Below are 27,839 nucleotides of genomic sequence, written 5' to 3'. Positions count from 1 at the left end.
CCTATGATTCTCAGTTTCCCTTCTGCCAGAGATGATTTTTGGGTTGGGGTGGGATGCTGTTTTGAGCCCAGCGCTGTAGGTTTGCAGGAAGTTCTCTCTGACCACAGGAGCATGGCTCAGGTTGCACTTCGTGTGGTGACTGCCTGTTTTAATCAACGTTTCATCCTCCTTTTGTCATCAAACGAGCCTTCATACCACAAAAAGAAAAAAAAAAAAAAAAAAGACACCTCCTGCAAATAAGTTTAGGAAGTGGTGTGTTAAGGAGTTAAGAGGCCGAACTGTCAGTTCTAGCAGATGTACAGACTAATGGTAGGGACAGGATGGAGAAAAAATGTTGTGGTAACTTCAGAAGGTTTTAAAAACTAGTACTGAGGTCTCTTTGGCATTCAGCTGTAAGCGAAGCCAAAAATAGCTATGTATATGCTATCCAATTGTTACTGAGTTTCGTGTTCAAATGAGAAAGGAATTTTACCAGAGAACATTGGGGTTTGTGAATTTATATGCAAAAAATAAGATATTGGGTTTGGGGGTTTCTGCTTGGTGGGAACCTTGGAGAAGAAACTGGGGGAGCATGCAAATGATCCATTCAGAACGGTTTTATCTTCCATGTGCACACTTGATAAGTCTGTGTGAAATAAGCTAAATAAGATTAGAAATGCAGGAAGGATGTACTTGGCCTGACACTTCATCGCAAGCACATGCTTGTTTTCCCCATCTGCAGTATCACTTTAATAATTTTCTTGTTACTGTGTTGTGAGAGCCGTCCAAGAAGACAGCTAAATAAAAGTCAGGGAAACCCAACCTTAAAAATACTTACATGTCCACTGGATATCCATTGACTTGGTTAGTGTCTCCTGGGCAATGAATCAAAAGGCTTTATGGGTTAGAATAAGAAGGAGATGTTGCACAAGTTCTGTTACCCGCTAGGAAAAAATTAAACAGTGGGTGTACAAACAAAATACATTGTGCTCCTGATGATTGTCAGTTCTTTTCTGTAAGCAAATGGTTTAATATTCACTTTGACTGTATTACAGCTCAATACAAAGCAAACTGAAGTAATACTGGGTGCAGTATGGAGCTTGAATGAAAGAAATCCCATGGATGAAGACTTAAAGATTTTAATTAAAATCTTTGTACTTTGGTTAAATGGATTGTTAAAGTCACTTGTGATTTCTGAATTATGACTTTGGTGAGGTGGACAGACCTCTAGTTCTGTTATTTTTTTTTTTTCAAAAGATGGATCGCCGTTTCCAGTGCAGGCTGTTGCATCTAATTTTGTCTTAATTCCAGTTCTCAGGAGAGCTCACAGACTCTGACACGCAGTGTTTGTGAGAGACAGCCTACCAACTAGTCCAAAACCTCTATCATCTTAAGAAACGTGGGAAAGTCTACTGCATTAATTTCTGGGGAACGTCTGTGGGAATAGCCGTTTTATTACAGGACTGGATACATCAGCAGCACTTGGGAGAGCTGCTGGTTAGTACGTACTTAACCTCCTGCCTGAAGCTATCGTTGGCCCTAGAAGCTGCCTAACTCCCTTGGACGGATGAGAAAATGCCTGTACACCGTCATGGCCAGTTCCTGGAGCTCTTGCATTACCGTTGACAAGTCATGTTTTATTTCTGGAAATGAAGTGTGTTCTTTTTCCCAATGGATTTTGCCAATTGTTGTTTCTCACTAGTATTGCATGCTTGTCAGGCTCTATTTCTCAGAAGAGAGAATGATTTTAAGTCTGTTTTCCTTTTCTGTGTACCAAAGCACATGTCTAATGGATCTAATTAAGCAAATACAAAACTCCCCAGATTACCAAATATTGTTCCATTAAGGAAATAGTATTTGAAGTCATGTTTTTATAGGCTGAATTATATTCAAAGAGATAATGGGTATCAACTGAAGATGAATACAAGCAAAAGTCTGTGACCACATCTGTTTTTTGTTGCTTAAAAACACCTACCCAGTCTCTGGAAAGTAAAGCTGTCATGGGTTGCTCATTGTCTGATGTGCATAAGCCGTGCTTCCCAGGAAAAAGTGCATGTTTTTACAAATCTCAGAGCATATAATGTGAGGAAGCTTTTGATGTCTAAAAAAGGTCTCTTACAGGCTCTAGTTTTTAAAATAGACTTCATGGTGCCTTAGTCACTTGAATGAGTAGTTGTAGTAATGTAAATGGAATCTTTGATAGCTGAAGATTTGTCTCGAAGTAATAAATCATCTGTGATAGCCAATACAAATCTACCCTTGGTGTCATGCTTCTAACACAACGCTTCTTGATACGTGATTGGGATAGTCTGTAAAGAAAAAAAGTGGGCCACAATGTTATATTGCAAAAGTATGCTTGTGGAGCAGTGTAGAAGAGATTAGGTGGAGAAGAAGGCAGGATCTCCACGTACCACATACTTAGCTCAAGATCTGAAAGCTTAGAAATACCCTAACATGTCTCATTGATGGTAGGGAGTGACTCACGGTGTTGCAGTGGATCCTGCGCTTCAAGGTCTGTCTGTATACCTCTTGAACAAATGCTGAAAGTGATTCAGCTGTGGGAGTGGGTGGATAGAGCAGATTTCAACACCTCTGAGTCCTGAGGAGTTTTCAGTAATGGTACCAAGGTGTATCTGTTGTTCATTCTGGCAGTGGGATCTTGTTGCTGCAGTGGGAGCTGGACTACAGCTGCTCACTGTCCTGGTGGTGCTCAACACTCATCCTAAGCTCCCAGTTTTTAAAAAGCATGAGAGGGAGGCCTATAATCAGATGCATTTTATCTGCTGTTAGTTATAAACATAGAAGAACCACTCATTTTTTTAACTTTTCAATTAATCCTTAGAAATAGCAATAATATTCACTGTAATTTCTCATTCTGACTGTTATTACATAGGAGCGTTGTTAAAAATAATGGAAAAAAATTGTAATGCTGTCCAGAATATAACTAGAACTATAATTTTTAGCCAACTTAAATTAAGACATTTCCTTGAGCTTGAAGTCCAGAATTCAGAATGAACAGCCAACATTCATATGAGCATTCATAGGAGGACAACTGTGCTTGTTTAAATTGTACAAGTGTCTGTACAAGAAAAGAGATGGAAGATCAGTGAAGCCCTTAACTGTTCTTTCATTCTTTGTAACTTTTATCTGGTTTCCTGTGCCAGAATTAAATGTTTCCAAGCTCGGATGAAGAATATTACAATGAGTTGCTGTTGTTTAGTTGCTTGAAGACCTTTATTGCTGATGGGTTTTCTTGTGAATTTCAAAGAAAATGTCTTCAGTAATATCTTTGTGCGGTTATATGCACAAAGTTGATGGTTTGCATTCTCTTCCAGTTAAAATTTGTATTATTTTCACTTATATTTTTAAAGTAACTTTAAGATAGTATTCTTATTTACAAGCTAAGAGAGATTCTAGTATGAATGATGGACTATATCAGTGTGTTTTTTAAAACACATGCTATATAATGTTTGTTCCACCAAAATTCAGTATGGTTGTTGCCTTCTGGTTTCTAGTTATGTACATCCACAATATTAAGTGATGCGTATTGCATCTTAATGTGCACCCTTATCTGCAAGAGAAAAAGATGTAAATGATTGCTAATTGTGACACATGGTTTTCCTTCCTCTGTTTTGTGTGATAGCCTTTTGTTAGCAAGCTATATCAGGTGCTTGTGCTGCATGAACTCACACAGGTTTTAAGTGTAACTCATAGAGAATCTTAACCACTGGTCTGATGATCTTTGCCAAACAGGCGAGCTTAATTGTCCTGTAGAAGCCCTAGTAATATTTGTTATCTTCTTCATGCTTAAAATTGCAAGTTTGGTTGTAAGCTTCCTCTTTCAGCTACACTTCAAAGTCAGATTTATATCATGTGTCAAGCACAATAAGGACCTTTGTTTTCTATGAGCTTAGCAAATTATTGCCAAAAATCTTGTTGTGTCTTACAAAAAGAGTTGTGAAGGGGATAAGATTAAAAACCAAACCACCAATTACATATGTGAAACATTTGAAACTTATAAAAATCAATAATAGAAAAGGGTTACTTGGTTATTTGATCCACATGTGAATCTTCATTGGAATCACATTTAATTTATTACACCTTTTGCTTCTTATAAAGTGCAGAGGACGCACTTTATGTCCTTGGCTTCGGTGTAAGAATAAAACAGGAAACGATTTTTTGCACAGCTAAACTGAGGGGAAACTCCAAATCTCATCTTGGTCTTGACTCTGTGTACGCAAGGTGATGGGGCTTGGGGTTGGTAGGTCACCCTGTTTCTTCTTCCATTCACGTAAACCTGCACAAAATGGTGAAAGGTGGTAGGTGTCGGAGAACACATGAACAGGTCCTCACACATTTCACTGATATGGCTGCTGTGGAAGATGGTCCTCTTCATGAAAGACCTGTGTGTATGAAAGGAATGTGAGTCTAAATAAACAGTTCTTTTAAAACAGAAAGTAAAAGTGCTTTTTTTCGCTTACAAGATAATTAGAGTTGAATGTGCCTCCAGGTAAATATCTTCATGATGAAAAGCAATCAATGCACAGATACCATGAATTGAAAAAGACAGTGGCACCCTAGACATCTCACATCTTAAAATAAATTACCAGAGCTCCGATTAAGCTGGAATCCTGATACAGCAGAGCAGTTACTTCTAGTATGGATTGCCATTTATTTTCTTAATCATGTAACAGATGGCAGCCAATCCATCATGAGACTTAGGGAAGGCAGAGCTCCCCTCCTAAACAAAATAGTACAAAACTTTCAGGAGAGAGCTCTTAGTGCTGGATGATAAAAGGCTGGATTCTGTTGCAGATCACAAGCTGCGTGTTGTTTTTTGGAGGGTGGGGGCAGTTATTTCTGGTTGTAGTTTATATTTTCTCTAGAAAAAACTCAGGTTAAGAAGGATGTGGTGTATTTGTGGAGGTGGTTGTTGGCCTCACTTGCTTTGACGCAGGAAATCTCCTGCCTCTGTTCTCCGTCACTTGCACGACCTGCAAACTCTTTGTCCAGGACTAGTTCTTGTGTGGGTTTTTTTTTAATTTGCTGTTGTATTTCAGGCCACTCTTCATGTGACTAAGTCCGTGTGCTTTGCACTTTGCTGACAAATGTAGACCATCAGTGGGGAGAAGCAGCAGATCTCGCATTGATCTGCAGGGAGTCCGAGGCTTTGGGAGCAAGATGGCCGCTTCCCTCAGCGCCATTTGCGGATGAGCGCTAGGCCTCCTCTCGAGCAGCGGTTTTAAAAGGCACAGATGTATTACGTTTTGTCTCGGAAAGTGGTGAAGGTGTTAAACCAGGGGACATTTCAGACCTGAGGGCTTTGTTTCTTCTGTGTTTGGCACTGGTAATGTGTGGTGTGCAGTAGTAGGAATACAGTGTCAAGGAAAATGGGTACAAATCCCAAGGATTTTAGCCTCATATCGCCTTGCTGCTCTCTGCATTCCCATGTTCTTGGAGGTGGCATGGATGAGTCGCGTCCATTTTGGGTGAGGATGAAACAGAAGCATCTGCTTCAAATTACAACGGGGAAACTTAGTGACAGTTTCCTCCCTTCACATCCTGTCTTCTCCTCCCTTCAGATGCATTTAGCTAACGTTCCCAGTTAGGTGATGCAAATTTAAGGCTGTAGGATTACCGGTTTTGGAAAGATCAGTGGAAAACGTGGATGTCTATTAAATAAAATGGGTTTTGGAAGAATCGTTTCTGTTGCTTCACCCCTTGCAGACCCTTTGCAAAACACACGGCATTTACTGTGGCAGAGTCCACCGATGCTTCAGAAGAAGCTGCAGCTGCATTTTTAACACCTTGAGATTTTTACAGTTACAGTTGATACAATTACATTTTTACAATTGCTTTCCTGTACAACAGACCATCAGGACAGCAGTATCGTACTGGATGCCTGACCCAGCTACCCAGTACAAACCAGTTGGTATGCCTGGGACATACTGGGGAAAAGGGCCAAGCTGACAGTGAAAAGCTTCCTTGCTATCCTGTGCTGCATTCCCAAAGGCATTCCCAGCTTCATCCCTACTGTTAGAGATCCATTACCATAGCTGTCCTGGGGCAGAAGTGTGAGATAAGTAGTGTAGTCAAAATGAGTTGTAATAGAAATTGTCAGGTTATTTCCATAACTGAGTTTTGTTTGCACTATCCCTCTAAAATCTGATATTTGCAAAACCTTAAAGATACAACCTTTTGGTGGACTGTTCAGCTTAGAGTTTTAAACAGTACTTTTGAGCAAGCTTTTCCCTTTTTCTCTTCCATTTTTCCCTGCAGTCAATTGCTTCAGCAGACATGGATTTGAATCAGCTGGAGGCTTTTCTCACTGCCCAAACCAAAAAACAAGGTGGCATCACAACTGATCAAGCTGCAGTCCTCGCAAAATTTTGGAAGAACCACCGAGTAAAGATCCACGAGAGCCTGGTAAATCAAAGCCGTTGGGATAACGTCTTGAAAAACATGAACTGGAGAGTGGATCTGAAGTCACAGTCAAGACACATTGATCAGATAAACACTCCAGTTGCAATAGTAGAAATGGAACTGGGAAAAAATGGTCAGGTAAGCTTTATTTTGTAAATTATGTAAACCTGATTTAGATAAGTATGCGTTGAGACATTTCACATTGCTGAATTTACTGCATCCAAATCAAATCAGTACTTTTTTTTTTAACCTTAATGTACTTGAACTTGTGGTCCCTCTTTGGACGCAGAGATATATTCTGTGTGATTAATGCAATTTTTGCTTATGTGTGTGCTGACAGCTCTGTACTTCAAGCTTGGAAAATCTGAAAACATTGAAATCTCACATAAAATTAGCCATACTAGCAATTATTTTAAAATTATATTTGTGTTCCATGCATTGCAAGTTTTTTTTTTGTTTTCTTTTCTTTTTTTTTTAACTCATCAAATAACAAAATTGGGTAATATCTGCAAAGTAGAAACTGAAAAAGAGCAGAGAAAAAAAAGTTCACATCATAAGTGATCAAGCGTTCTTTGCATTTTAGGACAAATGGGGGGAAAAACTCCCCTTTATTTTATATAGTACCTATTTTTATCTTACGAGTAAATCTTTATTACTGGTTGCATTATGCAGTCTGGTCTTAAATGCCTGAAAGAGAGAGCGCTCTATCAGTGCTGAACACTGCATTTCTTTTTAAATTCAGTGTGACCATGCAACTAAAGGCATGGCTTCCCATGTTCAAATTTTCGTATATTCTTCCTCTTCAATGTGTTAGAAAATCATAATAATTAATCTCATAACTGTAGGTACTGCATGCCATACTATGAGCATAATGTGGGGTTTTGATATTAATAGTTAACACTGATTAAGTTTCCTTTGATTCTGTAATATTTTGATAGCTTATAGCAAAGCAGTACCTGTATCAGGCATGTGCAGTATCCCCATGCAGACTCAATGACTTAACTGGAACTGTGTGGCTCTACCGAGGCCAGAATGAAAGCACAAGTAAACTGGGATCCTGCTGAGGTGGTATATGTAGTCGAAAGTACTTTTTTAGTTCTCTTTCCTCTGTCTTTGAAAGCTTACCCTTCTTAAGTGATGATCCACCTTCCCCCAATGTGTCTCTGCAGTGACCAACAACACAGTAATGGTGTACATTTTTAGTTTTTTCCCAGCCTCAAGAAAAGTGGAGTTTTCTGCTCAGCATCTTGAGAAACAATTATATTCCATTAGTAACAAATCAAAAAGAGGGGAAAAAAAGGTTATGTGAGTACATTAGTGAGCAAGTGTGAAAAATACCCATGTATATTTAAAAACAAAGAACCAAACCAAAACAAAAAAATACCACCTAAACTCAGAACCAGGGTTGTATTTCTTAAATGAATTATGTAGGTAGTGACTCGTGTTTTGAGACCGTTTCCCCCAGTAATGCCTTATTACACTAACATCAAACAGCAAGTACATTTGTAATTCTTCCACTCTGTGCAGAGAAAGGGGATGTGAAGATGAAGCAAGAATAGATGCTTCTGAGACCTTGTTGTTTCTCGTAACAAAAAGCCCTATGACAAAACCAGAAAGAACTATTTTAGCAGTGTGGTTTCGTATTTCAAACGTACCAGGAAAAGCAGTTGTGTGAATGTGTTTTTTGAACAACCAATGGATGTAACTTTTACCTCCTTGGCTGAAGACAGGGCAGTAGCGAGCTGTCAGTAAGCCTGACATTTGCTGCAAATAAGGGTCTTAGAGACTGGTACTTACAGAAATAATCATGGAATAATTCGGGTTATCACCATGTGAGTCATTTTTTTATTTTTATTTTTTTAAGGAGCTGTTGTTTTGCATAACCTTTAGCTTAGGGTTAAACAGATTCTCTGATGAAGACCTTTCAGCAGGCTGCACTGTCGCATGATGGGCTGAGACAGGGCAGTTGGGGGACCCCCAGGACTGAAAATAGCAGCAAGTGGTTTGCGAGGTCAGTTCATCCAGCTCTCAGCCTCTTCCCATGTGTGCCTGGGACTCCTGGGAGGATGGAAGTGGAGACCACTACTATAGGGTGAACAGGTTGTTCTTGCATGCTGGATCCAGCCCCCAGATTTGAAACTCTTTGTCACATTTTATAGCCTTTTTACATACTCCTGATCGTTAGCATATCTGTTCTAAATACCAAGTTTCGTAGCACATCAAAAATACATACGCTGCTGCCTTTCTGAAACTTGACAGAGAGAACGTCTTTTCTGAAAGGTAAAAACTGTCAGTCATAAATAAAATTTGAAGATCTCTTGGATTTGTAGAAGAAAGCTGGCTGATAATTCAGGAGAACAGTATTCTGAATAGACAGTTTTCATTTGGACACTTGATAACAGGGGAGTATACAAATGCATTGATGTGTAGTGAATTGGCATTAATATTTCATATGTTTCAACAGAAGCAAAGAAGTGTTCGGTATAAAATGTACCTTTCCAGACTTTAAAGTCACTCTAATTCTTCTTGGTGCCTCTGTTTGGACTGACACTCTGGGGAGCGTTTGCTCCTCCTGCTTCAATAAGTAACCTTGCTTTCTGCTTGCCACCTCCAAACTTTAATCAGTCAACTCTTCTGCGATGGAAAGAAAGAATGTATATGTAAGACCTAATATGGCTAGAAAGGGGCAGTTTTAAGTGACTGGTTCATAAATAGACTAAGTTTACATTAAGGATGTCAAATCTTGTGTATGTTTTCTGGTGGAACAGAGATTTTTTCAGTTTGTAGCTCATATGAATTAACTTTTACCATTCTTTAGAAGAAAACTGAACCGTTAGTGCACTTAAAGACACATCTGGTGAGAAACATTCAGTAATACCGGTGCTCCAAAATTTGGGGAGTTTTTTTTGATGTGTAGCTTGCAGTTTGAAGCCTTCTTTGGTGAAGATTTTAGAGTGACATTTAAAGTCTCCTTTATATTGGTTATATATTCTGTATATGTCCTGGTTAAAAGGAGATGAATGTGCTCGCTGTGATGAATGCTCTACTTTGAAAGCTCCTTTTCTTTAACAATCCGACTAAAAGAAATCCTTAAATAGTTGCACTTTAGCCTGCATTTTCCTTTATCACTTCGTGATATTTGGTACCCATCACTGCCAGTCATTTCTTTCCATCACAGCCCATCTGATTTTTGCACAATGGTTTTAGCCATCTGTATCTCTGTACCTATCTCTGATGACTACTTTTTTTTTTTTTATTAAAAAAAACAACACTTCTGTAGCTCCCTGCCCCCTTCTTTACGTCCTTTCGATCCTGTTCTCCCTCTGAGCGTTTCTGTATGAAATTTCAACCGGACACAAATCTGCTGGGAGAGATGGGGAGGTGAGCAGTAGAGCTGCCCTTCTCGCATCCTTCCTGCCCTGCTGGATTAACGTTGCTCCGTACATTGCACCTTGGCTGCCGCACCACATCGGGTTACCTGCAGTGATTTCAGTTTCAGTTGCTCCCTTTCAAGTCACAGATTTATATCTGACCTTGTCATTGATAGGAGAGAAAAAAAAAAAGGCTTGGTTTTTCACTTTGGCTAGGTACTAAGGTGTATTTAAATTTGTTTTACGGACTTTGTCATGTTAGATGTGCCCTTGGGACTGTTTTCTTCCCACTGGTATTCTGCTCTAATTTGTTGGCAATCTTTGTTGTTGGCCATGTACAATTGGAAATCAATAGCAATAGGAATATTTTACCCAGCAATTGTCACTCATCGCGTATACCTGTCACTTAGGCTCACTGGTTAAGCAGACTGGCACTGAAGCAGACTGCTTGGACCAGAAATGCTGGAGCTGCTCTGCTGATGCCTCTCTGACAGTCATATGCTATACAGAAAACCGGAGAGCAGCATGCATGTTTTCTGATTCTCAAAAGAGACAGAAAGCTTTAGGTAATGCTGAAGACAGCACAGCTGAGGGCAAAAATGCTGCAAGCAAACAGTGCATTCGAATGCTGTATTGTCACAAGCAATAGACCTGGTCAGCGTGAAGACTGAGAGACAGATTTTTAAGGAGGTCAAGATTTTTCCATTCTCTCCTTTCTGAGCTTTAAAGGGCTGGACGAAAGAATTAAATTTGACTTCCTTGCAACAGTATATATTTTGCAGTTTCATATCTGAGAGTGACCAAGTGATAGATTAGCGTGATTATTGCGCTTGGCTTTTACAGTTGGACTTATTCACAGAGTGGGTATTCTCACATTCCTTTCTTTTCAGTGCTGGAATTACTGGTGGTCCACATAGTATTACTGTTACTGGAGTTTTCTAGGAAGTCAAGCACATTTTATGAGCAAATAGCATTTTCTGTGCTACTTTGACATCAAGCTTGGTATTATGCTGCAGGATTCTTCCCAGAAAGACTTGAGGAAATAGCATCAGGATTATGGATTAGAGTTTTTTTCCATCAATATCTTGTATCAACGACAACATGAGGATTTACATTTTTTTTTTTCCCCAAAGCATTGTATATCTCTTCTCTTTCCTGATTTTAAAACAGTTGTATCTATCTGACCGAGGTGTCATGAAACTTAGCTAATGGTATGCATGAATACTGCTGGTGAGTATGACTGTACAACCACAGCATGCTATGAAATTGGAACAATTTCTTGCAAACTGAAGGGCAAAGAGCAGTCTCTGATCCCATACCGTTTCTCTGAAGTATGAAGTTTCCCATTATAAAACAAGCATGTTTTAAAAGAACAGGCCAACATTAATAACAGATTTTGTTAAATAGGAAATCTATTAATATTTTCAATGTCATTTCCCGTTCTCACCAATGAGATAAATGCTTTCTGATTAAAGGACTCAGATGAACTAATCCTTTGCCAGTGCGAGAACTTAGCAGATGCTGAAAAAATAACTGACTCAGGATTTATCTGAGGTATATCAACTCTGCTCTCTGCTAATGGCTGGGTCCAAACCCTAATAATTCAGGGTAGAGAATTCAAATGACCATAGACAGTTGTCATTATCTATTGCTGTTATGTGGGAGATGAAATGCTGGTAGATTTTTGAGGGTGAAAAATTATGCTCTGAAACTGAAATTTGATCAACTTTTAGTTTGTATGACTATGAAGACTTCTTGTGCTGTTTGGGAAAAGAATGAGGTAGGTCCCAAACAACACTTTTGGGACAGCAGAGCTGTTTCTGACTTGCTACTTGCGTGTATTGTATAGAAGTTGAGATGAAAATTTGCATCAACTGTGCTATAAACAAGTGGTAAGCTGAATTCATACACATTCACCAATATTAAAGTTGAACATGCTTTCACAGTGTAATAAAGATCTTAGGATTTAGCTTCTCCAAATCTCATTACCTTGCCAGGATTACAGACTGAATGCCGCTGAGGATCTGCTGGCGTTGAGCATGTTTTTTTAAGCAAGAGTCTGTGAAAGACTTGGTTTGCTCAGGCTGCGCTTATCTCCAGCAATAGCTTTTTCTGCTGAAGCAAGATCAGATTAGGAAGAAGTCATGAGTAAACCCATGCTGTGGGGAAGGAGGGATTGTGTCTGCGCTGGCTTTTTGTCCCTGGACACGAGGTGGAAGCACTCCAGGTCAGGCTGCTTCGTAGCTGCTGCTGGAAATAACTTCAGGTGGTGGACTTGCAGTCCTTTCTGTGTAGGATGTGTTCTGAGAAGACAGATCGCCTTTTGTAGGACACCAGAAGAGATGTGTGCTGAGATAAAAACGCAGCTCTAGATACCCTCGCTGCGAAACAAGGGCAGTGTGTGTGGCCCACAAAGAGAGGAAGGAAGAGCAGCCACCAAACCATTTCTCCTTTCCAGCCTTAGCCTGTTTTAATCTCTGTAGTGGTTAATGTTATTGGAGCCTTGTTCCTGCCAGAAGTGGGGAAGTGCAGAGTCTGAATCGATCACTTGAACCGCACCGGGCTCGATATTTTGATATGATTAAAAACCACGAAATGCGGTAAGTAGAAGTTGGTGGAAAAAAAAAAACAAAAACAACAAAAACATAACACCTTTGCGACCAGGACGAATGTAATCACTCGAGCTGTTGTTCACCTTGGGAATGCAGGGGCTGGAGGGAACAGTTACATAACGCCGTACGGCAAAAAGCAAATAAAAACCATAAAGGGCAATGGGTCACCTGGCACGGAGAAAACTGGAGCACAGTTGGCTTACTGAACTCGGTTATTTCTTAATCCTCTGCGGGGTACCCTCTGTGGTCCTTTGCTACATCAGTCCGATTTTTGTCACCTTCTCCTGAAAGCGAAGTGAAATTTGGTGAATGAGAAATAAGAATGAAATTGAGGCAGTAGTTAAATAGCTGTCCGGCTTTTATACTGTATATATTTGACTGTGTTTTGGGGTGTACCTCATCTGTTCATCCTGTATGAAGCAAGCAATGTTCCTAACATCGAGTAACTCTTGATATATTTTACAATTAGTGGTGCTTACAGTTTTGATCCTTATTTATTTATGCTGTGTATACACGTGTGCCCACTCACATACATTGCTCGTCAGCTGTTCTTACTCTGGAACTGGATTTGCTGAAGTACTTACATAAAAATATTTAAGTGAGACATAAATATTGTTGACAGGAGCCAAGTTTAGGATATTGCGTTGGGAATTCTAGATTAATTGAAGGTTACCTGTATGAAGATAGGTGTTACAGTAATGACGCATATTTATTGCCTTTCAACCTTGAAGTGCTTTACCTTGGAATACGAAGTATGATGAGTCTGGGAAGGGGGCAGCTGGATTCAATAGATGTGGCTGTTGAAAAATGTTTTCAGCAAACTCATTTTACCACTCAACTACACCTTCTTGTGGAATTGGTGCTAAATGTTTATGTTTAGTGAGAAGGACTTGCCTTGCTCTCATCCTCCCTGTTCTCTCCCCATCTGCTCATGGCTTTTCTGCAAATCCTCACCCTGTCTGTCTGCCAGCTACGTTCTGCCAGACCAGGTAGGTCTCCCTCCTTTGGCACCGTGCCCTCATCTTACAGCCCTTGACTCTCAATTTTGCTCTGTACCAAAAGCATTGCTGTGACCTTGCAACCTTTTATTTGCTGTTCCTGCAGGGCTGGTGTAGGTTACCTTATGGCATTGGATGCTTTGAGATCTTCAGGACTCAACCAAGGCTCATGTGGTCGTACGGTTATGAAAGTCCTGCTCCGAGCAGAAGGCAGGGCTGTGGACTTCTAGAAAACGCTGCCAACTAGTGTTTTGGAGTCTGTGATTGCCAAAATAATGTAACTGTGAAATTGGATAAAGTCACTGGAGTCAGACATGCAGTTGGAACCTATGCTACAACCTTCCTGAGTACCTTTGGATTGAAACAGAAGGTTTAGCGCTCTTTAATTCAGTCTCTGTATGTGTTTTGGTTCCTTCTCTGTTCTCTGAACCTCACATGAAAGTTTGAGCCAGTGTTTCTGTTGCTTTTGTACTTCATGCACACAACAAGGGTTCCTGTGCCAGTAATGAGCACAGTGGATGTCTGTGAGCTTCCTTGGTGTTTCCTCAGCGCTTTGCGTTAATTCAGAGACCATAAATTGCATAACCCCCATCACCAAATGTCTTGTTTGGTTTGAGGCAGGTTGGCAGAGCAGCTTAAGCACGAATCTTGGACCACTGCTGTCATGTAAGTAATAGCAGGTGTCTCCTCTGTCCCTGCAATACCCCTTCCTTCGCTACAGGACACAGAGCTGAACGGAGACTGATTGCAAATACACAAGTTAAAGCACAAAATGCAGCATGCAGACTGGCACCATGTGGCTGTATGACCAATGCTTGGCCGGTGCCATTGATTCTTGGCTTACTAAAAAGCAGTTTACAGTGCAAAAATGGTGTCCATCATCTGTTGTGGTCCAGAGAGATCATTTGCTGGTTTAAGAGGAACCAGGGGTGGCTATGTGGAAGTCGGTAATTAGGTTTGGCACTGCCCACCTTTTATAGAACAAGCAGCTTTGGGTTGAACAAAAAAAAAAAAAAAACCTTTGGGTTTTGTAGAACAAGCAGTTTTGGGGTGAACATGTCCTGTGATGCAGCTTCTTTTTTGAAGGGAAACATGGTCGAAGGACCAAAATTTGTGATCTCCACTAGCTTGTTCTTAATCAAAGTCAAAAGTTTTCCTTGACACACACCAGAAAATAAAAAAATAAAAAATAAGAAAAGGAAATAAAGAAAGAGGGCTGGATTTTTTTTTTTTTTCCTGGATGGCCTTTATACAGCAAAGCAACAGGCTTCTTTGTGTCTTAGCGTGTTGTGTTCAGTGTTGCTGGCCATCTGCACTCTTCAGAGCACTCGGATGTCAACATCACCAAGTGATTTGTTCTTAGAAAACTCAGCAAAAAAAGGAGTTGTTATGAACGTAAGTGCCCATTGCATTGGCTGACAAAGCGTCTTGTTTTTACAGGCCTAGCCTGGCCAAGTACATTTAAAATTGTTGTTTTTGCCAGTTGGCCAGCTTTCCCACTCTTGACAGTATGCCACATTGCTGCTGAAAAGCTCTTTGGAGATCCTTCCAGGTTTGTCATGGTCTCTCTTGAGATCCCTGAACGTTAGTGTACGGAGATGTAAATAAGAACAAGTTCTTCATTTATTTTAATTAGGAAGAGCTGCTGCAGGAGAAAGTATCGGAAGATAGAAAATTGGAAAGCTGGCACGTAATTGGGGTGAAATACTTGTAATTCATACCCTTCTTTGCTGCTTAATCCTTTGAATTATTTTTATTCTGTTTATACACATACACGTACACTCTTTAAAAAAAACTGGAGTCCAGCTATGGCTGTGGAAGAATTAATCCAACAAAAAGAAAGAAGTGCACAACAGCAAATCAAAATCACTCCAAACTGTACAATTAAACTTGCTGAGCTTCTCTGAATGCTTTAGTTTTTTGAGGGAAGAGAGAGCCTGTGTCATTTCTTCTGAGCAGTTTGTATGTTATCTGCCAGCAGCTTTGCTTTTTCACCTTTACTCACAATTTGAATCGCCACGTGGCGAGGCCTTCTATTAATAAACGAGGCAGCATAAGGCATGGGCGGCAGGAGAATGCTATTCGTAGGCAGTTCTCACAGCACAATCTTTTTGTTGAGGAGATATTTATCTTCTAATTTCTCACAAGCTGTGGCTTTCTGTCCCTTTAGTGCCTCTAGTCATCTGTCTTGTCCTAGTTAGAAATGGAGGAGAAAAAAAAAGATAAACATCACTGCTATTTTCTTTTTTTTTTCCTTATCATTCCCATTATAAAATTGCTAACTGAAGGATTTGAGTTGCAGCTGCTGGAAATTGTTGGTATACGAAGCTGTCCTTGCCAATCAGTAACTGAGCATTGATGCTGCAGTACTGGGGGCTCCCCATACAAAAATGTAGTTAATCAACACGTGAAATGCCTGGAAAACTAGTGCCATGTCTCTATAAAAGCAAATTCTCATTTCTTCTGCAGATGCTGTTACTGCTATCTGTGCATAATGCTAACGGCGATGCCTAGGTTATCCTAGATGCCAGCAAAAAATAAAAAATGAACTTTGGGAGAGGCTTTTGCCCCTTCCCAAGGGAGTGGATTCAAGTTGCAGGAAGCAAGGCTCTTTTTGCAGACACCGACTTCCACGTCGTATAGGTCAGGTTTTTTAGCAGATGACTGGTGGGAGTCTGCACTGAAGAAGCTCCAGTACTTTGTCTGCATTTGCAAATTCACTTACCTCATTTCTGTGTGCGTATTAAATGGATTTGTCTTTGTGTACCTGAGTATTCTGGCTTCTGCTTCACCTTGCTAATAACACTGACCAAAAGGAAGCAAGTAAAGAGAACTACCGCTGGAAAACACATGCCAACCTCAGGTACTTTTGAGTTAGTTTTTTCTTGCAGTGTCATGGACTTGGCATTCCTTGACCTTGTTACCTGTTCTCACCATTGTGTTACCCCACTAGTTACGCATTTACAGAGTTGAAAGTGAAACAGTTGAGTGAGTCCAGCTCAAATTAAAATATTTTGTCCCCTCCCCGTTCTTTTATTTTTTCCCTAAAACTATTTTTAGTGAGCATCAATTTGCTGAGAGGTCACGGTAAGAGCACAATTGAGGAAAAGAAATTGAGAACTCTGCCATCTTTTTAAAAAAATGTTCTTTTAAACTCATGTGTTCAAAGGATCAACTATTTTAAATACTTGCTAGCATTCTCTTGAACATGAAAAGTACATCAGCTTGCTTTGAGCACAAAGGACACCTTCCAGTATTGCCAGCCTTTCTTCAAAGAATGCAGGTGTCTTATAGAAAATGAGACATGGTCAATGGGCGTGTTTGGTATTACAGATTTGATCTGGAGAAGTGTGGAAAAGGTGTCGAAGTTGGAAATGATCTGAAATGGTACCTGGAGGTGGAAACCTGGTGGGATTGCAATAGCAATGGAATTGTGATATTTCAGATAACAGCATTAGTTTACTTTGTTTCTAGGATATTTCTCACTTCATTACATTCACAATGGTCATTAAGTATTTCAATCCTATTTATTACTGTCCAATTATATTCTCCAATTATTTCCTCCAGTGCTGGGGCGAAGTATGGTGAGCTGATCCACAGAGTGTGCTGAGTTGTGCCATAATCCTAAAGCATGGAAGCAGCAAGGAGTAGAGCTGAATAGCTGTGCAACTCTTAACTCAGCAGTCACAGCTTTAACAAACATATATTTTTTTCTTACAGTGGTTACAAGCTGGTTGCTCCCAACAATTTCATCATCAAAATAGCTTTCCGTGTTCCCTTGTGTGCCTCTGTTCATTTTTTTCTCCTTTTTTGCTTGTTTCGAGAATACTACTGGGGCAGCGTGCTAAAGCACGAGTCTGCCTGCATTTCCCTGAAAGAAAATGGCTGGGAGGAGCTCACTGGGGCTGCTTTGGGTTAAAATATTCTTCTTTACTGCTTCAGAAGTTCTGGAAATGACTGCTTTGAGCATAATTCCAAGAACAAGTCCTCTTCAATCAGAAAGAGATGCTCATTTTAACTTATAAAAGATACTAAAGAACCCTTTGATTAGGAAGGCTCTGTAAGCTGTAATTTTGCAGAGACGTTGACACAACTTTTTTTCTGCCCTCCTTTCAAATTGTGAGTTGCAAAACTCCACAAAGATAATCAGACATGCAAATCTTGGATATATTTTTAGTTCAACTCACTGATGTATATTCATTAATATGTTAATAAGACAATGAAAGCATAATTTAAATGTCATTTGCTTAATTTGGTTAATAAATGCTGGATATATAGTCCCACTTTTAAAAGTAAAAAGTTCTCTTAAGCCACAATGATTGTCTAAAACCTCCTTTTAGTGACAGAATTGCTTTTTTACCCTGACCACGCTCGACCAAAGGATCTGAATTCTCGTCCTTCTCATATCGGTGGTCACATTCCTGACAATTTAATTGCAATAAACTGCACCAAGGGAAAGTTACTGAAGACCGTGGCATTGTAATTTAAGTAGCTAAACAATAGGTGGAGTTAGATGGGCAGATCCAAATGGAAAGAGCAAAGTTTCCTCACATTCAGACATGGCTTGGCTCCACCAATGCAAAGCAGTGATCCTCTCTCCCTCCATTTAGTTTGCGCTGGCCTAACCAAATGAGATACTGGCAAATTACTGCTGGAATTAAAATAAATCCTCTGACAGCTTCTGAACCTTCATTGAATATGCAGGGCTGCTCTAATAACTGTTTCTTTCAGCCTGTGAAGTGATATTTGAATGCTTACAGGCAGTAAACTTCGAGTCAAATTGATTCCATTTCTATTGAATCACTCTCAAAAGTGGAGCTGTGCTTTAAGTGCTATTATTAAAAAAAAAAAAAATCTTCACATTTAACCTGTAAATATGCCACGGGACTTGAGAAAATTAGTTTGATAATGACTTTTTTTTTTTTAAGGGTTCAGCCTGGAAGGCAGCATCTTAAAAGAAGTCAGCATTGAGGAGCCTCTAATGGATCAAGTTATGCTAGCCCGACTTATTTGGTCTGAAGTAATGAGGCATGACAGATCATGAGTGCAACGCATCATTTTCAAACCAATAACCCCTTTCAGAAAATTACATTTCTGCTCTAAGCAGTCATTTTGAATTATCTACAGCTAACTTTAAGCTGCCTGCTTTTATGGAAATGGAGCGCTTGCGTTTCCCAATAAATATCAGCGCGGTGCTTAGAGGCTGCTATCAAGTACGACTGCCTGGGAAAAGCTTGAGCCTGATCAAACTTAATTACACTGGAACCTGTGTCTGCCTACAAATATCTTGATTATATAATGAGAACAAACGTGACACTTGGCAGAACTGGCTTTTGTGGTACCTGCTGCTGTGAGGACTTGAAGAAGATCTGTTGGTTCATGTGCTGTCTCTTACTTGGGATACAGGCACTGGCACCAGCGTCTTCTGGTATCGTTTCTCTTACTGTCTCTTTCCACAATAGGAGAAAAGATAATGATTGAATCCAGTAGACTTCCATGTGTACTAAAATGCCCCTTTTTTTTTTTCTTCTCGCTGTGGTCTTCAGGTCTGTGGGCCTGAAGTTTGGCGAGGTAGATCCCACCTAGGCTCTGAAATGAATCATGATTAAATGGTGGCTTGACAGCAACCCTCTGGATGAACAGTGTGGGTAAAAAAAAAAAAAAAAAACAAACTTGCTGCTTTGTTCAGCTCGGAGCAGCTGGGCAAGCTGCTGGCTCAGCCCTTGTTTTCTAGGAAACAGGACCAGAGGAGAGAGGCAGCTCCTCCCTTTACACTGGGGGAAAAGTACTCGAGTGGATGTCATCGAACTCTGTCAGCTGGAGCAGTGCTGGCTGCTGGGTGACAGCGACCTGCCTGGGTTAAATTGCAACTCTCAGGGTAAGATGAATGCGAGATGTAAGTGAAAGGACAAATAAAGCCTCTTTAAACATGTGGCTTTTTAAAAGCTGCATTAAACAAGCATCGAGTTTCAGAGCAGAGGCATTTACAAGTTTAAGCATGCCAGACACAACCTGTGACAGGTCTGGCGCTGATAAGCAGTGATCCAAGAGCGCCGAAATGCCATAATTATCTGAATATTGTTTGTGACCCAGCTGCTTTGGGTCGTAACACTTTCCTCTGCAAACACGTTGAATCGAGTTTAGGGGATGCCAGGGAAGAGTAAACAGGAGGAAGACAATTCCCCCAGCTAAGAGCAAGGCTCTGAACCACGGTGGACAAACAGATCGCTTGCAAGGACCTAAAGCTGCTGTCTCCAGTGGGGAGAGAGGAGGCTTTGGGCACCACTTCTCTTAGCCAGGCAGTTTTGGAAGAGGGCTTTTTCAGCTAAAGGTGAGTTAGGTGTTTGTGGTGGTAGCTTTTGCTGCATGAGTGGCTGCCGTCCACACCGGCTTGAGAGCAGGAGCATGATGCTGTGCCCTAGGACCAGGACGTGACCACAGGTTTTTCCCTTTTTTGTGCATTTCTTGCAACCATGTGCTTGCAGAGCAGTGTGCAGAGCTCTCCACCAGCTCTCCTAGCACCCCGGGGAGATCCCAACCCACACCTCGCTCTCAGGGCAGCACGCAGAGCTGCAGGACAGAGGCTGAGTGCTGCAAGCATGCTTACATGCAAACTGGGCCAAAGAATTCAGCTCTCATCCACGGGCTTGGGTGTGACTTCCAGTGCTTATGGTGCTCTGGGTCAGCCTGGCTGGTGTCTCCCATCTGAAGGGGATGTGCTCTCCAGCAGCCCCCCGTGTGCTGCACCGTCAGGCTTTGTCCTTCATGCAGGGAGCTGTCAGTAGGGCTCGTCCTTTGTCATCTCACTGCCTTCCCCGTCTGGCGTGCCCGGCTTGGATGTGGTTCCTCTGCACACTCCTTTTACTCCCTTGGCTTGGCTCTGGCTGTGTGTTTGTTTTCTCTCCCCCACGGTCTCTGTTTCATTCACTGCCCGGAATAATAAGGGGCTTGTTGAAAGGGTGCTGTTAAGCAGTTTGTCGTCTTCATTCATTCCCACTTATTTATTGAGCATTCTTTTCCAGTGTGCTTTGAATGCAAATTTCTTCATGGTTTATTTTAATATTTATTACTGCGGAGGTTATACAAACCATCTGACTGTCATAAAACCCTCATAAATACTTACCAGTTAGGATGGTGTTACAATTCCCATTTCAGAGATGCAGAAAACATAAATAGAAGGATTTCCACTAATTTTGGCGCCCTGTTTGAGAAATGAGAAACGCTCAGCCTCAGTTTGCAGGCCCCTCAGCCTGGATAGCATAGCCAGAGATGGGTAGCACAAGACCCTTTTTTCTCTTCCTGCAGTTTCCCATCAGCTTTGCTGTGCACCTTCCAGCTCCTGCACTGAACGAGCCTGGCCGCGCCGCAGATCAGAGCCTGCCTCGCCACACAGCCCCGATTCATCGCCGAACGCCGTGGTTTGGTGGAAAAAAATAGGGTTGGATCCCACAGTGACAGCCTGCGTTGTGTATGCAGAAGGGCAGGAGGTTATCTGAGGTTGCCTGGCAACTCCAGTTCCAGCATCTTCTGTATTTTAAAAATTTTGGTTTGCAGTGCTTGCGTTCCTCGAATATAGTTGACCCTCTTTAAAAAAGAGGGTTTTCTTAAGGGTGTGTGCAGAAAATCCTCGCTTGGATTTCCTGTATGTACACAAGAACCTCTGGGCAAACATGTTTACTTAATGGTGCCATGCAAATAAAGGCAGAGCATTTGTGATATTCATGAGCCACTGGAGAAAATATTCCTGGGTTTCTTTCAGCCAAACATCCGGGATGGAGGTCTAGAGGAGCACTTTAATGCATCCCTGTCAAAAACCTGGCTTTTAGTGCTTTGCTCTTCCTTCCCTGTTGTTAGAGCACAAGTAAAATGCCACTTTTATCTCGAGTGGTTTGCCTTAGAGACTTGTGCTCTTTGTGAGTGCTTCATCCTTTCCCTAACATCATTTTTTTTTCCCAAATGAGGAAGGGCTGAGCAATGACACTTTATATACAGTGAAATGTAATCGTGATTATATTGGGTCCTGTCTCGTCGGTGAAGTAAATCTACAGCTTAAACAGAGGAGTAGGTAAACGCTCAGAGAAGTCTAAATTACAGTAGTGCAGTGGGGTGCCTGTAATATACCAGTGCTTGCTGAAACCAGAGGCTGCCCAGCTACAGTCCACGTGGGGTAGGTGCTGCCACTTTTTTTCTTGGCTGAAATGAGTATTTTGCCAGGCTGGGAAGCGAGGCTGGAAGCATGTTACAAGACAATTGGCCTCGGACTGTGTTTGTACAAGGAGGTGTGTGTTGTTTTCAGTAGGATAGAAAGGTAGCTGTGTTTGGAACAGCTGCTGAAGGTTGGTCAAGGTGTGGCACGCAGGATTAGCTGCGAGGACACACTGCTGCTTTTCTGAAAGATACTTTTATTATTATCTTTTGCTTTGTCAGAGTTGCAGAGCCCAGCAGGTCCCAGGTCAAAGCTGCCCGTGCTCCACCTGGCAGGATGGGGACTCTCCTGGAGAAGGCGTGAGCGTGCAAGCTGTCTCCACTTGTGGGGTCTCTGCATTATTGCAGAGGCCAAGGGAAGCAGCGTGTTCTTGCTCTGTGTGTGCATTTTCTTATTATTACTTATTTTAAAGCAGTATATGAAGTCTTCCTTTGAAACTGCATGAAACCCCTTGTCTGTGTTTTTTTTTTTTTTTCTGCTGATTTAGTGGAGTGAAGTGCACTACCAAAGGAGAGCTTTAAAAACAAGGCTGGAGCCTATAGGAATTTCTTGGCACCCACATACTACAGTATACTCTAAACAATGAGCTTTATTGGGTAGATTTACATATCTGAGCCGTATAATTTTGTTTATAGTGATGCTTATACTGAGAATCAGCGTTGAGGAAGACAGGAGCAGAACCCAGGCTTGTTACTCCAGAGGTCTGATGAGCAATAGTGCTGGGGTTGGGCAGAGGGCAGCATATAAGTGAGCATGTTTGCACTGCAAGCAAGCTGTAGTAAAATTGCTTCCACAAAGGCACGCAAAACACTGTTAAAATTGTACTCCAACATGTACAAATGGTGCTGCACACTGAGGCTCTGACATGTGGCCGTAAAGCATGTGAGGATGCTGGTTTTTTCTTTATGATGTTTTTTCTCCCCTCGGACTAATGGATCATGTGGCAATCTCAGCTTCAAACAGGATGCCATTAAGGGGTTTTTAATAGGTTTACCAAGAGAATCAATTGTGCATTCGCTGGATGAAGTCTTTGGGCATCTCATTAAATGTTAGCTAACCGATGCATCATAATATCTTTTTTTTTTCTCCCTCTGTACTTCATCTGTCATCTGTTTATAGCCTGTACAAAAGTCTTCCTCTTTTGCCCTCTAATTCTAGTTAATAAAAATGACTTATTGGAAGATAAATTCTGAGGACTGAAGATCAACATATGAACAAACGGGCCCATTTACTTAGAGAAGACTAGCTCTGTATGTTGCACACTGAAATAGATTTTATTTTTTCCTTTCCCCGGTGGTTAACATAATTCACAGTACGAGCATTGTTCATGTGAAGCGCCTGCTCAGCATCCTGTTGACACTTGATGATATTTTTGACAGAGACAAGGGTTGGGTCAGCAGAGCGGACGGAACACGACTTTTTGTGCTGAAACCAAAAATGTTCAAATCTCTTACACTTAATAGTATGAAGACATGGTTTGTCTGTCGTTTCTTTCTCCCCTGCTCAAGCACATCTTTCCCTCTCAAGCTTGCTGTTGAGACTTTATACTTGGCTGGTGCTAATGAGAGGCAAACCAAGTGGAAAGTTAGGTGGTGAGGAGAAGATTTGGCCTTTCTGGATCAAAGCGAAGCACATCACCGATACAATCTGTACTTCTGGATAAGCAGGAGGACTTCTCAGGTCCGTGGAGGACGTGTGTTTGGATATTGAAGTGATAGCTTAATAACCCAAACAGAAAAGGTACGTCTTCTACAATTAGGGGTGCTACATTGCCCAAACGCTGCCTTCATGCGCAGCAAGTGCTGCACGGCAGGGTTAGATCTGTGTGCTCATGGGAGGAAAATGTTACGCTTTGCAAAGTTAATGGAATGCCCCTGTAATAAATTCAGACTGTTTTGTTTCAAGTGCAGTCCTCTATTTGCATAAAAGCCTGGCTGTAACAGGCCCTTCTGGATTTTCCTGCCCTTCATTTTGTTTTGTCTACCTTCTCACCTCTGAATTTTTCACTCTGACCTGAGAACATGGCACTATGATGTGCTGGTTGCTTTTGTAACTCACCCCCTCAGAACCATACCTGCTCATTGGCATGAGAACTTTTCTGGTTTTCTGGAAACCTGCGTGGAAACGATCGGTCACTGGTCACCCTAAAGGCTGTGACTTGCTGCACGTGGGTTTGCCAGGAACAAGTTATCAGCTGCTGGCACCCAGGCAGATTTGCAGGGTGGACGAGGAAATAGCCAGAGATAACCAGGGAGCATTTCTTCTGACCTTCCTGCAAGGCTAGGGAAATCTAGCAATTTCAATGGAAATCCAAGCCACTAGAAATAAAGGCAGAGGTGTGTTTGACGCGCGTGAATGCCAAAGCTATCAGCCTTCACCTTTGTTTGTTTGTATTTGTTTCGTATCAAAACCATCAGATGCAGTTAGTAACTTTGATGTGGGGAGTAGTTTGTGGCATAGGATGGGGTCTGGTTGGGTTGTTTCCGTTTTGGCGATGGAGATGGAGGCAATGTGGCTCTCAGCAGTTGCTTATGATAATTACATTTTGCAGGGAGATTTGTCGTAGCACCTCTTCCCTGTTAAAAAGCTCTCCTCTCTTTTTGTTTGTCTCCCTCCTCATAGGTGTACAAGGAAATGGAAATCCTTCATTTCTTTTTAGATGTGGAAGAGAGAGGGAATTTAGTCCCATATGGCATGCTTGCGAACAGCCAGCTCCAGTCCTAACCTTACAAAGATACTGTCGTGTGGTGTATCTGTGAATCTGCAAAGATTTTTTTTTTTCCCTCTAGCATATTTGATTTTTTCTGTTGCAGGTGGTTTAAACCTGTGTGCGATGCTCTCCCTTTCTAATAATTTGGAGGTCAGGGAATGTTTTTAAAAAGCAAAGCAAAACAAAAAGCACACGAGGGAGTGGGAAGGGGAAAGTACATGCCGTTCTTAGAGTGGCAAATTACTGGTGTAAGTTGCATCACCCTGCAATTGTTTTGTTCCCATAGACTATGAACCCAACTTTATGAGGTTTTCTGAGTGCTAATTGAAATAGTGGAAATAACTATATTTCTTTCCCCCAGTGGCAAGATCTCTCCTCTTGCAAAGGAAGACAATCCTTCAGGCACTCGCCTCCCCTTTCTTTTTCCAGCCAAGGAAACTGGAATTTAAAAGGAAGCCTCTTCAGAGCCTGTCTTGTTCGAAACACCTCCAGCTCTCTGGATTGCTGTCATTGTCATTGCAGCAGCCTTGCAGTCAGGTACCATGGTGATCTCAAACCCTGTCACACTGCCTGCACATACTTGTCAAATAATTTTTTTTTTAAGTGTTAGATTGCATCGATTCCAAGATGATTAAACAACAGAAGTGTATAATTCCCACTGCGTTGTCATGCTATTTATCTTAGAAGAAATCCATCTTTAATGATTTGCTTAGTGCTTATCAGTGCTTGTTATATTTTTCCTGCTTTAGCTTGAAGGAGGACGACTTTTAACAGGCATAGGAATCTGTCTGTGTAAAACCATTGCTCACTGAAATAGAAAGGGATCCTGCCTTTTAGAAATTATTTTCAAATGGTTGCTGATGAGGAACACTTTTGTACTTCTACTCTGAAAGTAGAAATACAAAATTGTGGAATCATTAAGGTGGAAAAGACACAGTAAAAATTACACATTATTGTCCCATCTTCACGAGTTTCTCTCAGTTGTTCAGGAAGCAATTCTTAGTGGTTTTGTTCTAAAAAAACTAAAATTCCTAAAACACAGAAAAATGCATTGCATACAACTGCTTGTACGAGGCTCTGGGGGCTGGAGGAGGGAGAGCTGCATTGTATTTCTTCAGGGTTTGCTGAAAAGGGGGAAAAGACCTCTGTCTGGCTATCTTGCATAACTCAAGGAGGCTCTGCTGGAAACTTGCTCCAACTGGTATTGTTTACAAGCTGGCCATGATGGTCCTGATTCAGCAGGTACGTGATTCGGGTGGCTCATCCTCTCTCTAAACCAGCAGTTCTGTAATTACTAGTTCTTCCTGGCCTGAAGCGTAATTTGTTTTCAACAAGTAAAATAAGCTAAGAATTTATTTTGGGGGTTATTAAGTTTGGTAAACTCAACAAATGAGTTAATGAAAACCTGAACTGCAGAAGCATGCCATAATTCTGTTCTTTCTTTTTTTTTTTTTCCCTTCTGTTTCATGGGTCACATAAGGACCAAGTGGCAAGAAGCTCTAAAAACTAACTGCATACCAGGAAGTTGGGATTAAAAAAAAAAAAAGATAAAACCACCAAACCACAAAAGAAAATCTGTTGAGTGGGATAGTTTTCTTCTGGGAGAACTCTAAGAATATAAACATCAAAACACAGAAAATAAGATTCTGCAGTATCTAAATAGCTCGTCATGTTGGCATGACAAAGGCTAATCCTCAGTATCTAAAGTAAAAAGGATCTTTTATTGATTTTGAGGGAGGTTACTTGTTTCTAATCTCAGGATTTAAGATTCAAAATAGTTGTGTTTTTTTTTTTTTCCTTCAAAAAGAAGGCCACAGGCATGTCACCATGGGTTTGATGAAGGTAATTCTACTGAATTTCAGCAGATAGGACCCTGTTTTGCTGTGGCCTTATGAGGAGCTTAAAAGAGTGAAGCTAAATAATATTAGCAATAATCAGATTTATAACTTAAGAGTGATATAAAAATAATAATAAACCAGCTGCCAGAAATACAAAGAACGGCCTGAATAGAGCAACACATGGAAGATACAGTGTGCCGTCATCCAAAACACTTTTCTCCAGTGCCGTTGGAGAAAGACCTGTAGAGTTCAGCCCTCTGTTGTGTTGGATTCAGTGAAATCACTGTGCTGATTGCAATATGAAGAACTAAGCATTTCAAATGACAAAGTAGCTGCTGACATCATGGCGAAATAGCCTCACGCAGAGCAGTATCTAGATGTTGGCAGCTCTTATGAGTCACCTTCCCATTGAGCTCTGCCAGAGCTTGCCATGCCTACCTGGGTCAAGCTTCCTGGAGCAAAGCCCTTGTTTTTTGTGTTTTTTTTTTTTTTTTTTTTTTTTTTTTTTTTTAACCCAAAGCTCTATCTTTAAGACTGCCCTTGCTTTTTCTAAAAGAGTAGGGAGAGAGCTCTAGCTGATGGGTTGCAGGTCCATTTTTGCCAATGGGTTGTAATTCGCTGAGGAGACGTAGGTGAAATCTGGCAGTATCAGTTGTGCAGAGATATTGTAGCAGGAATTTTAGAAATGTTGCCCCAATACGTTTGCTTCAAGAAGACTTCAGTTCTGACTTTGCAATGCTCCTTTTCCCTAATCACATTACACCTCTTTTTCTATTACCCAAAGGCTTGTGATACTGTCTAAAAACACGGGTTACAGTGAAATAAATGGAAATGCTTGGGTTTTAGTTTTTTTCCTCCCACCTGGAGGACAATTTTTTTTTCTTGCTTTTATGGATCCTGATACACTTGCAGACCTTCTGGATGTTCCTTATAGGTTGTTCATAATGGGAATGGGTTCGTGGGGCTTGTGTCCTGGGTGACAGAGATACCCTTGGCCTGATGGACCAAGGCCTAATGGGCCATGTGATCGGAACAGTGAAGAAACCAACCTCAAAAAAAATAATCTTATCAAATTCCTCCATAAAGTGCAAGGTGACAGCTGGGACGATTCATTTCCTACATAGTCTTTGGCAACCAAAATTGCTTCTGACCTGTGTGGGTTGAGTTTCGTCTCAGTAGGTTCCTTGTGTCATCAGTGGAGGGAGAGGCTTCTCCAGGGCATGACTCAGGGTAGATTCAGGGGGAAAATGTAGCCTGACAAAGTCTGGTTGCTTACCGTAAGCGCCTCAGCAACTGGAACATGACGTGAATACTCCTCAGAGGCATTCATTCTCCAAATATTTGTAAAATACTGCTGGTTCTTCACCTGGCATCTCAGAAAGCCACCTTCCAAGTTCAAAGGATGCAGTAAAGAGAAGTTTTTGTGATACTGACACATACCTTTGCTGTCTGTCCTTGGAGACGATGACCATTTGTCATCTTTTCCTATCTTGCTTCTGCTCAACCCTGACTCTCCCCAAACACGTACACGCTTAGGCTTCAAGTGGCAGCATTTTCCTCCTCTTTTCTGGTAGGTTTATATATAGTCTTTTCTTTAACTTGCGGTAAGAAGGGGGTTGAAAGGAAGTGTGTGCTATGAAAGGAATTTTTAGTGAGGTGTTTTTTTGTCTTGTGTCATCTCACTGGTATTGTAGTAGCTGTG

General features: G+C 41.2%; 1 protein-coding gene across 1 annotated transcript in view; it reads left to right on the top strand.

Annotated features, from left to right (window-relative positions):
* The window catches only part of COMMD1 (copper metabolism domain containing 1), a 75,139-nt gene that overhangs the window by 14,932 nt on the left and 32,368 nt on the right, over nucleotides 1-27,839 (top strand). Inside the window, exon 2 of the mRNA XM_032185092.1 lies at nucleotides 6,259-6,540. Coding sequence (XP_032040983.1) covers nucleotides 6,259-6,540 — 282 coding nt within the window. The remainder of the gene's footprint in view (nucleotides 1-6,258; nucleotides 6,541-27,839) is intronic.

This window comes from Aythya fuligula, chromosome 3, assembly GCF_009819795.1.
Source record: "Aythya fuligula isolate bAytFul2 chromosome 3, bAytFul2.pri, whole genome shotgun sequence".
NCBI lineage: Eukaryota > Metazoa > Chordata > Aves > Anseriformes > Anatidae > Aythya > Aythya fuligula.
Note: the sequence above shows the minus strand (reverse complement) of the source record. Positions and strands in the feature narration are given on the sequence as shown.